This window comes from Boleophthalmus pectinirostris, unplaced genomic scaffold, assembly GCF_026225935.1.
Source record: "Boleophthalmus pectinirostris isolate CB_2022bp ecotype Guang Dong unplaced genomic scaffold, ASM2622593v1 HiC_scaffold_16, whole genome shotgun sequence".
In the NCBI taxonomy this organism is placed as follows: domain Eukaryota; kingdom Metazoa; phylum Chordata; class Actinopteri; order Gobiiformes; family Gobiidae; genus Boleophthalmus; species Boleophthalmus pectinirostris.
Window position 1 is genome coordinate 1523929 of NW_026571095.1, and position 12488 is coordinate 1536416.

Genomic DNA, 12488 nt, shown 5'->3' on the forward strand with positions numbered 1-12488 from the left:
TTCCCTTGCACTTTTCAAACTCTGTAAACTTCGGCCTAATTACCTCCTCTTTCTGCCTCTTCCAGCCTGACCCGCTCACTGCTAAGGTTAGCCGTTAGCCGCTACATGACCCCCTCACTGCTAAGGTTAGCCGCTAGCCGCTACCTGCTGTGCTAGCTTCGCTCTCCACTCGGGCGCGTTTGTTTTGATGACCTGCTCCGTCCTTCTCCTCGGAATCCTCTTTTTCTCGGCTCTCGCTCCCGCTCTCGTTCAGCTTCCTCTTGGGGAACATCTTCCTCGCTGAAAAATAAACACACAAGACAAATATGAGAAAATATCCGAGTGGAGGAATTCATAACATAAATAAAACGAAAATATATAGAAAAAAATATCAAAATTGTTGAGAAAAAAGGCACAATATGAAAAATAGATCTTCCTCAAATATTTTCCAAATTATTTTAAAAGTCCTATATAACACAAAGTTGATCTTGTGAGCTCTAAGTCATGTTATGATGTTGTTACCTCCTCAAAGACCTGGAGTTGTGTTTGGTTTCATTCACACATTTGAGCAGTGTTGGGAAGGTGACTTTTAAAATGTATTCCCCTACAGATTACAGATTACATACCCCAAAATGTAGTTTGCAATGCATTAAGTTACTTAAAGTGAGTAACGTAATCTGAATACTTTGGATTACTTGATATTGTCATGCTTTTTTAAAACTACATGAATGTAGCAACTACATCCTGAGTCTTAAGTCCTGGGTTTAATCCTAGTTTAGCCCTGGTTTTAGTCCTAGTTTAGTCTTGGTTTTAGTCCCAGTTTAGTCTTGGTTTTAGTCCCAGTTTAGTCTTGGTTTTGTCCCAGTTTAGTCCTGGTTTTAGTCCCAGTTTAGTCTTGGTTTTAGTCCCAATTTAGTCTTGGTTTTAGTCCCAGTTTAGTCTTGGTTTTAGTCCCACTTTCAGTCCTGGTTTTAGTCCTAGTTTAGTCCTGGTTTTAATCATAGTTTAGTCTTGGTTTTAGTCCCAGTTTAGTCTTGGCTTTAGTCCCAGTTTAGTCTTGGTTTAGTCCTACTTTAGTCGTGGTTTTAGTCCTAGTTTAGTCTTGGTTTTAGTCCCAGTTTAGTCTTGGTTTTAGTCCCACTTTAGTCCTGGTTTTAGTACTCGTTTAGTCTTGGTTTAGCCAAAACTGAGAAAACAGGAAAATACCGCCATGTAATCCATTTATTTCAACACAGTAACTATAATCCAATTACCACTCATTGAAACAGAAACTGTAACTGAATACAGTTACTCATAATTTGTACTCTGATTACAAAACGCCGGTACATGTAATCCGTTACTCCCCAACACTGCGTTTGAGTAACTCTTTATTTTGAGTCTGTCTATATCTCCAAAGCTCAAAACGTTCTGTTCCACCTTGTGATGCCATGAAGCGGTAATTTTCATGATAACAGCTACTTTTATCCTTTTGTTCAGTAGAGATTGGCATTTCAGGGCCTGAAAATGAAAGTGTATGGAGTTAAACACAATGGAGCACTTCCTGTATTACCATATGATATCACATCAAGGTGGAACAAGAGTGTTTTCTGTTTGAGAGAACAACGTCGCCTAAATATGCAGGGTTTGGGTGTTAAACATGTGTGAATGAAACAAAACACAACACCAGAAAATAGCAGAATATAGGCCCTTTACTTAAATGCAATATAGTCTTTTTAAGGGTCCCATTATGGCTTAAAGATTCACAAAGACTGCAATTTTTAAAGTAGCATAATTTCCTCCAGAAAACAACAAAATCTCCTGTCTTATTCTGAATATTAATCAAAAAGAGAATTAAGGAGAAAAAAGGAGAATATAAAACTTTTTACAACTAAAAAGGTCTTTCTTAATTATCCAAATGACTTTAATAAGATGCAGAGTTGTGTTTTTAAGGGGACTCACTGAGGCTCTGACACAAACACTGCTCCAAAACATTTCTTGCACAACACAATAAGAAAAGATCAACAAAGTTACACGGAAAGTTTGCAAAATATTAGAAAATAAAATTAAATGTTGACAGAAGAAAAAAAAAAAAAAAAAAAAAACGCATAATCTTCCCCCAAAAGATAAGAAATAAGAATATTAAATGAAATCGAAAGTTCTTAGTGTTCTCCATCATGGACACTCCTGCTCAGTGACAGAAAAACAACTACATTCATATAATACTCCCTACGACTGTACATCAACGCACCCTTATGGAACAGATAATACTCCCTACAACTGTACAACTCACCCTTATCGAACAGATAATACTCCCTACAACTGTACATCAACTCACCCTCATGTAACAGATAATACTCCCTACAACTGTACAACAACTAGGCCTTTTGTAACAGATAATACTCCCTACAACTGTACAACAACTCACCATTATATAATAGATAATACTCCCAACAACTGTACAACAATTCACCCTTATGTAAAAGATAATACTCCCTACAAATTCACAACAACTCACCATTAGGTAAGAGATAATACTCCCTACAACTGTACATCAACTCACTCTCTTGTAACAGATAATACTCCCTACAACTGTACAACAACTAGGCCTTTTGTAACAGATAATACTACCTATAACTGTACAACAAGTCACCATTATATAATAGATAATACTCCCCACAACTGTACAACAACTCATCCTTACGCAACAGATAATACTCCCTACAACTGTACAACTCACCCTTATGGAACAGATAATACTCCCTCCAACTGTACAGCAACTTGGCCTTTTGTAACAGATAATACTCCCTACAACTATACAACAACTCATCCTTACGTAACAGATAATACTCCCAACAACTGTACATCAACTCACCCTTATGTAACAGATAATACTCCCTACAACTGTATAACAGCTCACTCTTATATAACAGATAATACTCCCTACAACTGTGCAACAACTCACCCTTACGTAACAGATAATACTCCGTACAACTGTACAACAACTCACCATTTTGTAATAGATAATACTCCCTACAACTGTACAACAGCTCGCCCTTATGTACTTTGGTCCAGATATTAATGTTCCTTTGAACTTCATTTCAACTATAGACATATAAACTGATCTTTTTAACATAGGTCTGAATGTCATTTCTAATAGTCACGAATCAGCTCGTGTGTTTTTAATGTAGAGGTCCACAGGCAATTCTCTGTCAGTAAAAATGTGTGATTTGGGGCAGAACATAGACTTTGAAGGATTTGATTTCCTGTTTTATTTATGTTCAGCAAATCATTTTAGACCAGTGGTTCCCAAAGTGTGGTTCAGGGCCCTCAACGCCTGTCCACATAACAAGCATGAAAGAAAATAGAGTTTGAAAAGATTCTTGCATAATTTATTTGTTTAATATACCACGTTAAATCAGTATTAAGCCCATAGGCAATATTTATCACAACAAAATATAATATAAAAATGCAATTATCATAATGTTCAAAACAAACAAACTATATTAACTAATTCCTGAAATCAATTAAGAACTTCAAAAGGTAATAGCACCATCTTAGACACATAAAAACAACATAACAATCTAAACTGAATCTAGGAGTTCATTATCTGGGATATAATGAGGAGACATCGTATCACAGAGGGTCTTTTGGGGTTTTAAATTTAAGATCCGGCAACCCAAAGAGAATAGCTTAAAGGTGCACTATGTAACTTTTTGGTTGGTGGTTCATTACTATGGATATGCCATTTCTCTGCCTTCAATGTTCCACAGTATCTACAGCTCTACCTTACATCTCCACAGATCTGACCTGTAACTTGGTCTGGTTTGGTCTCCATGAAGACAGAAAGGTTTAATACCACACTGTGAAACATTCCAGACCAAGCAATAACATCTCAATGGAGAAAAACATTTGAGGTTCTCTCCACCAGAAAAGTTACACAATGCACCTTTAAATTCAAGTAAAAACAAAACACAACTAACTGAACATGTTTAAACAAAATCTAAGATAATTTCTTAGATTTCTAAGGTAATTTTCTCTACTTTGGACTTAAGTCCTGATCTGATCCTGGTTTAGACCTGGTTTAGACCTAGTTGAGACCTGGTTTAGACCTAGTTGAGACCTGGTTTAGACCTAGTTGAGACCTGGCTTAGACCTAGTTGAGACCTGGCTTAGACCTAGTTGAGACCTAGTTGAGACCTGGCTTAGACCTGGCTTAGACCTGGTTTCGACCTGGTTTCGACCTGGTTTCGACCTGGTTTCGACCTAGCTGAGACCAAGTTAAGACCAAGTTGAGACCAAGTTGAGACCTAGTTGAGACCTAGTTGAGACCTAGTTGAGACCTAGTTGAGACCTAGTTGAGACCTCGTTGAGACCTGGCTTAGACCTAGTTGAGACCTGGCTTAGACCTGGTTTAGACCTGGTTTAGACTTAGACAGTTTAAATAATTACTATTGAAAAGCCCAAAGAGTTTGTGAAAGGGTTCTTTGTTTGAAAAATCACAAATCAATGAAAGCGTTAACCCGCCACATTAAAACAACATCCACCAAATTAGACATTTAATTGTGATTTGTTTCTCGGTGACAGGTCTTTTATTGTGGCGGGGCATCTGTGGAAATGTTCAAAGGGGATTTACTGATTAAAAGAAAAGGAGGAACAAAAATCACAAGAGAGACTGAGCTACAAACCCAGTAAATGAGCAGATTAAAATAAAGCTTTAAAAATCCAGTCTCTTTGAGGAAACTACAGCTGTTTAAAACACTGGGTCATTCTGTTTCATGTTAAATATGTTTTGGGGGAGACATGATTCCCATTAGAGGAATTATTTATGAATGAGAGAAGAAAGCAGCTACACTATCACCATTTTTGAAATCTGGAACATTTTTAAATATAATCCATGCATGTCTGAGTAATTTAGAGATCTCTCTTGGGCAATAGTTTCATTTGTGGGATGCACGCTGATTGTGTTGTGACAGGGCTCTGGAAGGGGGAGTGACTTAGCTCGGAGAGCAAAGAGACGGGACTCAGAGCATCAAAAACAAATGGGAAATTTAAAGAACATGGTATTGACATGTTATAAATCTTTTTTATTAACATGGTGGTATCAGAATCAGTATTGATCTAGTTCTTAGTATTGAAATTGACTTTGAAATTTTAGTATCGTGACTTAGTTCTTAGTCCTGGCTCTAGTCCAGGCTAATAGTGTAATGTTCTGTTTTATTTAGCAAATATTTTTGATGAGTTCTTTTTCTTCTGAGGCCCAACACAAATCAAAATAAAAGAAGTGTGCTTTTTAGAAAGTCTCGAATCATCAAATGAATCAAGTAGGGCTACAGTTAAGAACTCATCTGGCTATTTTTCTATTTTTTATTGATCGCTTAGTCATTTAGAATGTGCATAAGCCTGTGAAGATGAGGTTTTAAACATTTACAGCAAAACTGAAAAGGTTTTAAAAGGTGCACTGCGTAACATTTCTAGTGGAGGGTCTGACACCTTAGCCTGATTCATCAGCCGGTTTCATTTCGTAGAAACCGTCTGACCTCGCAGTGTTAGAATTTGTTTGCTCGACGGTAGGCGGGTACTTTTTATCATTTAACCAGTCGCTGCTATTTGGTAGCTGGCATGTTAAGCTTTTCCCAAATCCCGTAGGAAGAAGGGCAATAACGTCCTTTCCCTTGATGAAATTCACCAAACATTCTCTTTGTTGCGGCTTAAATCCTCGATTTCGGGAAACGTTGACAGCGCTGAATATTTGGCTCTTCGCTGATTGGCTGGAACTTTTTTTGTGAAATGTCTATTTTGATTCCTGAACTAGCTGCTGGAGAAAAATGAAATTGAGGGGAGGCACTAGGTGGCGCCGGCCTGGCTACTGCCACAGAAATGTTATTGCTTTGTCTAGAATGTTCCGCAGTAAAGTTTAAACCTATTTATCACAATGGAGACAAGCAGGTTACAGCATGACGCTACATTACAGTTCAGATTCAGTTCATCTAATTTAGTAGAAATTGGCAATTCCCAGGCTAAATCAAACAAATGATTCTATTGAAGGGGTGTGGAGTGTAAAAGAACACTGGAGCATTTCCTGTATTACAACATGACATCGCAATGTGGAACAGAGTGTTTTCTGTTTGAGAGAAGAACACAGGGTTTGTGTGTTAAACATGTATGAATGAAACAAAACACAACTCCAGGTATGTTTGTGACGAGGAAACAACATTATAACATTTAACTGTGAGAATAACTTGACAAATCATGATCTAAAGTGAAACCATTTTAATTTGTCTGCTCCTTTCGGTAATGTTTTGCCATGAACAGAGACCAGGCTGTACTTCTGTATTCAAAGCGCGCTCTCCTCTTTCATAATCAGCTGTAATATAAAAGGCTCTGCTCCACTGCTCCTTCAGACAGCACAGAAGCAAAACAAAATCACAGTCTCAATATTATCATCTCCACTGTGCTATAACATACAAGAAACAGCAGCATGGACTCTGCTCCAGCTAATGACATGTAAAAGAGCATGTATTATGACTAAAGGGGGAGTAACATAGACTTGTCCATGTTATAATATTGTTCCCTTCTCAAAACATGCCTGAAAGAGGTTGTAGATGTCATCCATGCATGTTTGAGTAATTTTGCGATCTCTCCTGGGCCCTATTCAAGCCCTCCTTATGGTTAGCTGTGAGATTCTGTGCAATGCTCCGCCGTCACGCATCCTCCCACATGACAGTTCTCCACAAATACACAAAAACATGATTCAAAACAACACACTAGAACTTCACAAACCTGATGCGATGTGCAGTAGTTTCATTTGATTGCACTGTGACAGAGTGACTTACAACTAAGAGGGGACAGGAACATGATACTGACATGTCAAAGTCAAGCCCTGGGGCCAAATTTGGTCCACAACATAATTATATATATATCATATCAAATATCTAAGAGAGCTGGCCCTCCAGGTACAGATAGGCTATAGAGACGTTATATAAAATTTTGCTATTTTTTATATTCTGCTTGTTTTGGATTCAATGTTTAAGCAAAACTATTATTAAACAATTATTTTAATAAGAAAAGGTTTAACATTACATATCTCAAAAGAAGAGAAAACATGCAGATGCTGTGGAAATTTTTCGATAAATTTTAATTTGGCCCATGACTTAGTCCCAGTTTTTAATTTAGATTTTCTGAGAATTTTACTTTGACACCCCTGTTATAAACCTTTTTTATCATCATCGTGGTATCAGAATCGGGTTTGAGTATCTCTCTAGTTCTTAGTATTGAAATCAACTTTGAAATTTAAGTATCATTCTTCGTCCTGGTTCTTGTGCAGGCTAACGGTGCAAATGTTTTCTTTTATTTAGCAAATATTTTCTAAGTTCTTCTGAGTTCCAGCAAAAATCCAAACAAAATGACTCAAGACACATGTATCGAAATATGTAGAGAATTGTGACAAAAAAAGAATTGTCCCATCCCAGTTAAATATTAGTTCATAGGCTGAAGAGAGGTGTGCAAAAATGTTGAAATATCAATATACGGTGATACTACATTTGGTGATACAATATCGTTATCGTGGGCTCCTGTATCGATATATCATATTTTTTGTATCTTTTAGCAATTTTTTGTGACTGCTTTATTATTTTGTTGGTTATTTAGTGGAAGGAAACTTGTTTCTGCAATACACTAGACATAGTCCCTGTTTTGATGTTTATAAAATAGATGTATTGCATATTAACTTTGCACAAATAGTAGTTTAACAAAGAAATATTGTTGCTAAAAAGGATTTGGTCCATAGTGTAATAATATTGTATCGTGAGCCATATATCAAGTATCGTATCAAATCATGAGGGACTCTGTGATTCCCAGCCCTAAGCCCAGAAAACAACGCCTTAACTCAGCCTCTACTCCTTCTAATGCCATGTAAAACGACACAAAGGAGACACACTTTGTCAGTTTTCTGTCATAATAAACAGACATTATGTTTGAGTGTGAGTGAATAAAGTGGAGTGCGTCTCGTTAGTGATAAATGTTTTGTTTTTGCAGCGTGGTGAAATAATGACGACTATTTAAGGCCATTAGGCTCCTGCTAACAGCTAATCAACCACAGCAGCTCCAGGCGAGAGGCATCCATCTTCAGATCAAGTCAAGAGTTCACAAAAGAGGAAACTTTTTAGACACAAATCAAATTGATAGATTACAACCGGTGTCATCCATATTCCCAAGGGTGTCGTGCTAACTGGAAGCACCAGTCTGACTGAAGCACAAGTTGTATATAAAAGTGGACTAAGGGAGTGTGATTCACCCACAGTGTTCGGCTCCAGTCAAATTAAGCTCACAGGTTAGTAGGAGTGACTTTGGATATTAGGAAAAGGAATTTATTTACGGACAAAATGGTGGGGAAAAAAAGAAAAAAAAAAGAAAACAGGATCATGTAGAGCAGGTTAATATTGTAAACATTTTAAGACCAAAATGATGAGGCTCACTGCAGCAGTTACAAAGAGAGAGGCGACAAATTTTCAATGTAAATTCAACTGGAGTCAAAGTTGATGGAGCCACGAAGTGCACCCATACTCACTTCCTATTTGGAACGAGGAACTAGCAGGTTAGCCATGTCCATTTACATATGCAGTCTACGGTCTGAATCTTGGTTACTCAACTCTAATCTGAGTTTCGTTTTAACACAATTTGACCATAAAGAACTGATTTAGATGCAACTACAAGAGGTGAGCTCATTTGTGCTGTTAAACAAATCCCTCTCAAATGACGTGTGAAAAATCCTTCAGTCGTCCAGGTAGAATCCATCTCAAATAACATTACAGTCACATGTTACAGTTTTTCAGTTTTACAGTTTTTCAGTTAGTCACTCTTACCTTTTTGTCAAACTCCTAAACAGAACCATGAACGCTCACACTGATAACAAGCTCCTGAAAATGTGCTCTTTACATCCATTTTGTACTTCTTGAGTTTTCAAACTATCTAAAAACTTCTCAGGCTGTGTTTGCTAATGCATGCATTGTGTCACCATGGTAACTGCTGAACATTACACCACAGACATACATGCAGAATCCTCCCCAGCATAATGTCACTGCAATATCGAGCCTTCAGACAGACCAGAGCCTACAGTCAGAATCACACCCGCAGGGAACGTGGATGACATGAGCTACAAAGAATGCTCAATAGAAACATCTGTACTAGAATATGTGCAAGACAGGTCATTTTAAAGCCATACTGTGGAACATTCTAGGTGAAATAAAAAGTTTTCTGTGAAATTAAAGAATGTCAATGAGCGAGATTTGAGTACTGACCAGTTTTGCGTTTGACAATCCCGGATGGAGAGATGGAGTCTGGGGTGCAGGGAGTCCCAGAGGAGGCGGACAGGGCCGGGGTAGCAGGTGCAGTGGCAGGTGTAGAGACTGGTGTAGAGACAGGTGCAGGTGTGGCAGGGGTGGCAGGTGTCCTGGGGGTGCTGGGGGTCGGAGGAGGAGACTTGGGGGTTGGGGCTTTCAAAACTTCATCCTGAAACAAGAAAAACAATTAAATGTACCAACATGTCAAATGTGTCTGTCCGCATCATATTTTTTTTTTTTCTAATATTCTAAAATGAATTAAATGAAAAGTAAAGTTCTGTTGCAGAGTTATTAAAAGTAAGTAAACATTTTGTCCTCCAAGTTGATGGGTTTGATTTAATGAATGTGTGTGGTCTGGGCCGTGTGGTCTGGGCCGTGTGGTCTGGGCCGTGTGGTCTGGTCCCCTGGTCTGGTCCCCTGGTCTGGTCCCCTGGTCTGGTCCCCTGGTCTGGTCCCCTGGTCTGGTCCTAGTTCAGTCCTGGCCTGGTCTCTGGTCTAGTCCACGGTGTTCAGTCTTGGTTTAGTCTGCAGTTCAGTCCTTGGTCTGGTCCACGGTCTGGTCCACGGTCTGGTCCACGGTCTGGTCCACGGTCTGGTCCACGGTCTGGTCCACGGTCTGGTCCACGGTCTGGTCCACGGTCTGGTCCTAGTTGAGTTTTAGTTTAGTCCCTGGTCTTCAGTGGGACATATTACGGAAAGGCTGTGCTAAATGCATTTTAAAATGCTTGATAAAATACATATTGTATATAAAATATGAATTCTGCCAATTCTAATATCCTTTATTACACAAAATTGACTCTTGTGAGCTTTAGTGTTGTTATATCATTGTTACCTCATCAAAAACATTGTGAGTTGTGTTTTGTTTCATTCACACATGCTCTGTTCCACCTTGTGATGTCATGAAGTGGTCATTTTCAGCTCCTTCTACCTATGGTTCAGTAGAAATTGGCAAGTCCAGGGCTGAAATTATCCAAATGATTCTATTATAGCTGTGTGGAGTTTAAAAACAAAGCACTTCCTGTATTACCACATGACATCACAAGGTGGAAAAGAGGGTTTTGAGAGAAGAATATGCAGAATTTGTGTATTAAACATGTGTGAATGAAGCAAAACACAACATCACAACTGTTTTTGATCGGAAATAGCATTATAACAGAGCTCAGAAAATGGCATAATATAATTTAGTATTACAAACATTTACTCAACAACTAATAAAAACACAAATATGACCAGCTCCACAAAATCACACATATAAAAACACTGCTTCTTCCTCCTTCGGGATTTCATTTAATTACATTTATATTTCATTTCACAACTCATCAGTTATCAATCCACCACATCTGAAATAGAGGGTTTATGGCTGAATGAATTTACAACAGAAAAGCTCTTTTACTGATACATGTATGTGGTAATAGTAGTTATGTAACACTGGTCATAAGCCACGTCTCATTAACCTCATCGATTCATTTCTCACCAGTGTGGTTTAAACAATGTCATTTTAATTAATGACACTATCGCCACGGAAACGCCTCTCTGCTGTGGGAACTATGGGGAGTGAGCATCGTGAATTTGGTTGCGTTTTGAGCCTACAGAAAAAAAATTATTACAATTCTAATCACGCCACAAATGAGACTAGAGTAATTAAGAGGCGAAGAGTCAAAAAGAAGGAAATCTCAGCGGTCAAGTTATGATAGAGGTTTGATATAAAGGTGCATTTTGTAACTTCTGGTGGAGGGTTTGTCGTCTGCTTGTTTCTATGGAGATGTCATTGCGCTCTCTGGAATGTTCCACAGTATGACATTAAACAGCTCTACCTTACATTTGTTCAACTACAGGTGGTTTTGCAGCTTCAAAATACCTTGAAAAACAGGTATTCTGACTGTGAGTGGGGTTGCCTCACCACGAGGGATGCAACAATAACCAAAATTTCGTGATATCGTATTGTCAAAGTTCTCACTATAATATCGTGGACCATCACAGTATATCGAATTACAAGTCTCTTTGATTAAATTAAGAGTTATGGTGCAGCAATAGGTAAAAAAGACAGAGGGAACTACATATACCATGATCCTTTGCTCCATTTCAGTGTAGACTATAAGAAGAAATAACAGTTCACTTTTAAGTTTTAGTTCTTAGGATTAAGTTTTGTTAAGACATTTTAAGAGGAAAAAGAAACATTAACAGTTTTGTTTTGTTAGCCTCCACAAAATATCACAATAAATATCGTACTGTGAGATGTATATAGTGAAAATATTGTACTGCGAGATTTAGATATTGTTACATCCCTAATCGTGAGCCTCCCCACCATATCATGAGCAATAAATATCGTACAGTGAGGTTCATACCGTGACGATATCGTATCGTGAGACTTGGATATCGTTACACCCCAACTCGCCACAGATCTGGCTTTAACTTGGTCAGATCATCATGATGTCATTGCAGTGTATCAATAAAGTGCAACATAATTAATGATTTATAAACAATACTAACCACTACTCTGTATGTGTTTTAGTTTAGTCACTTGAAATTGTTGTTTAAAGATGAATTGTGTAACTTCTTTCTTCTTTCTCTTTCTTTCCTGCCAAATGCTTTTCCCCATGGAGATGTATTTGTCTGAAATGTTTCACACTATGGCTTTAAAACTTTCTGTCATCATGGAGACCAAACCAGCCGAAGTTAGAAGTCAAATCTGTGGAGAGTCAACCTTGCTCACAGTCAGAATGCCTGTTTTTCTAGTCATTTTAGAGCTATAAAACCATCTGTAATTGAATAAATGTAAAGGAATAGAGCTGTTTAATGTCACACTGTGGAACATTCCAGACAGAGCAATGACATAGCCATAGAAACAAGCAGGTGACAAACCTGCAAACAAAAAGTTACAGAGTACATCTTTAAATAAAGTAAGTGAGTCTTAAATATTATTGTCCTATAGAATGTTGAGATGTCATCTGATACAGCAGTAGTAGATTTATCCACCATAGACACACATGCAGTCCCCCCCCCCAGTGTGATGTCATCTGAAACCCAGTAGATTAATCAGCTGGTGTTGCATTTAACAGTAAAAAAAAAAAGCGTCTCCTCGTCAGCTTTGTCAGTTTCAGGGCTGAGAGTGGCAGCAGATTTTAATAGACAAACTGCGTGATAATCATCATTAGCACGAGAGCGATGTTTGTCACAGAGGGGCTGCCAAAT

At 38.1% G+C, this 12488-nt stretch overlaps 1 protein-coding gene across 1 annotated transcript in view; it reads right to left on the bottom strand.

The window, feature by feature from the left end:
* The window catches only part of lig1 (ligase I, DNA, ATP-dependent), a 151028-nt gene that overhangs the window by 128630 nt on the left and 9910 nt on the right, over positions 1 to 12488 (bottom strand). Inside the window, exons 4-5 of the mRNA XM_020941232.2 lie at positions 9255 to 9465; positions 145 to 279 (exon numbers count right to left, since the gene is read on the bottom strand). Coding sequence (XP_020796891.2) covers positions 145 to 279; positions 9255 to 9465 — 346 coding nt within the window. The remainder of the gene's footprint in view (positions 1 to 144; positions 280 to 9254; positions 9466 to 12488) is intronic.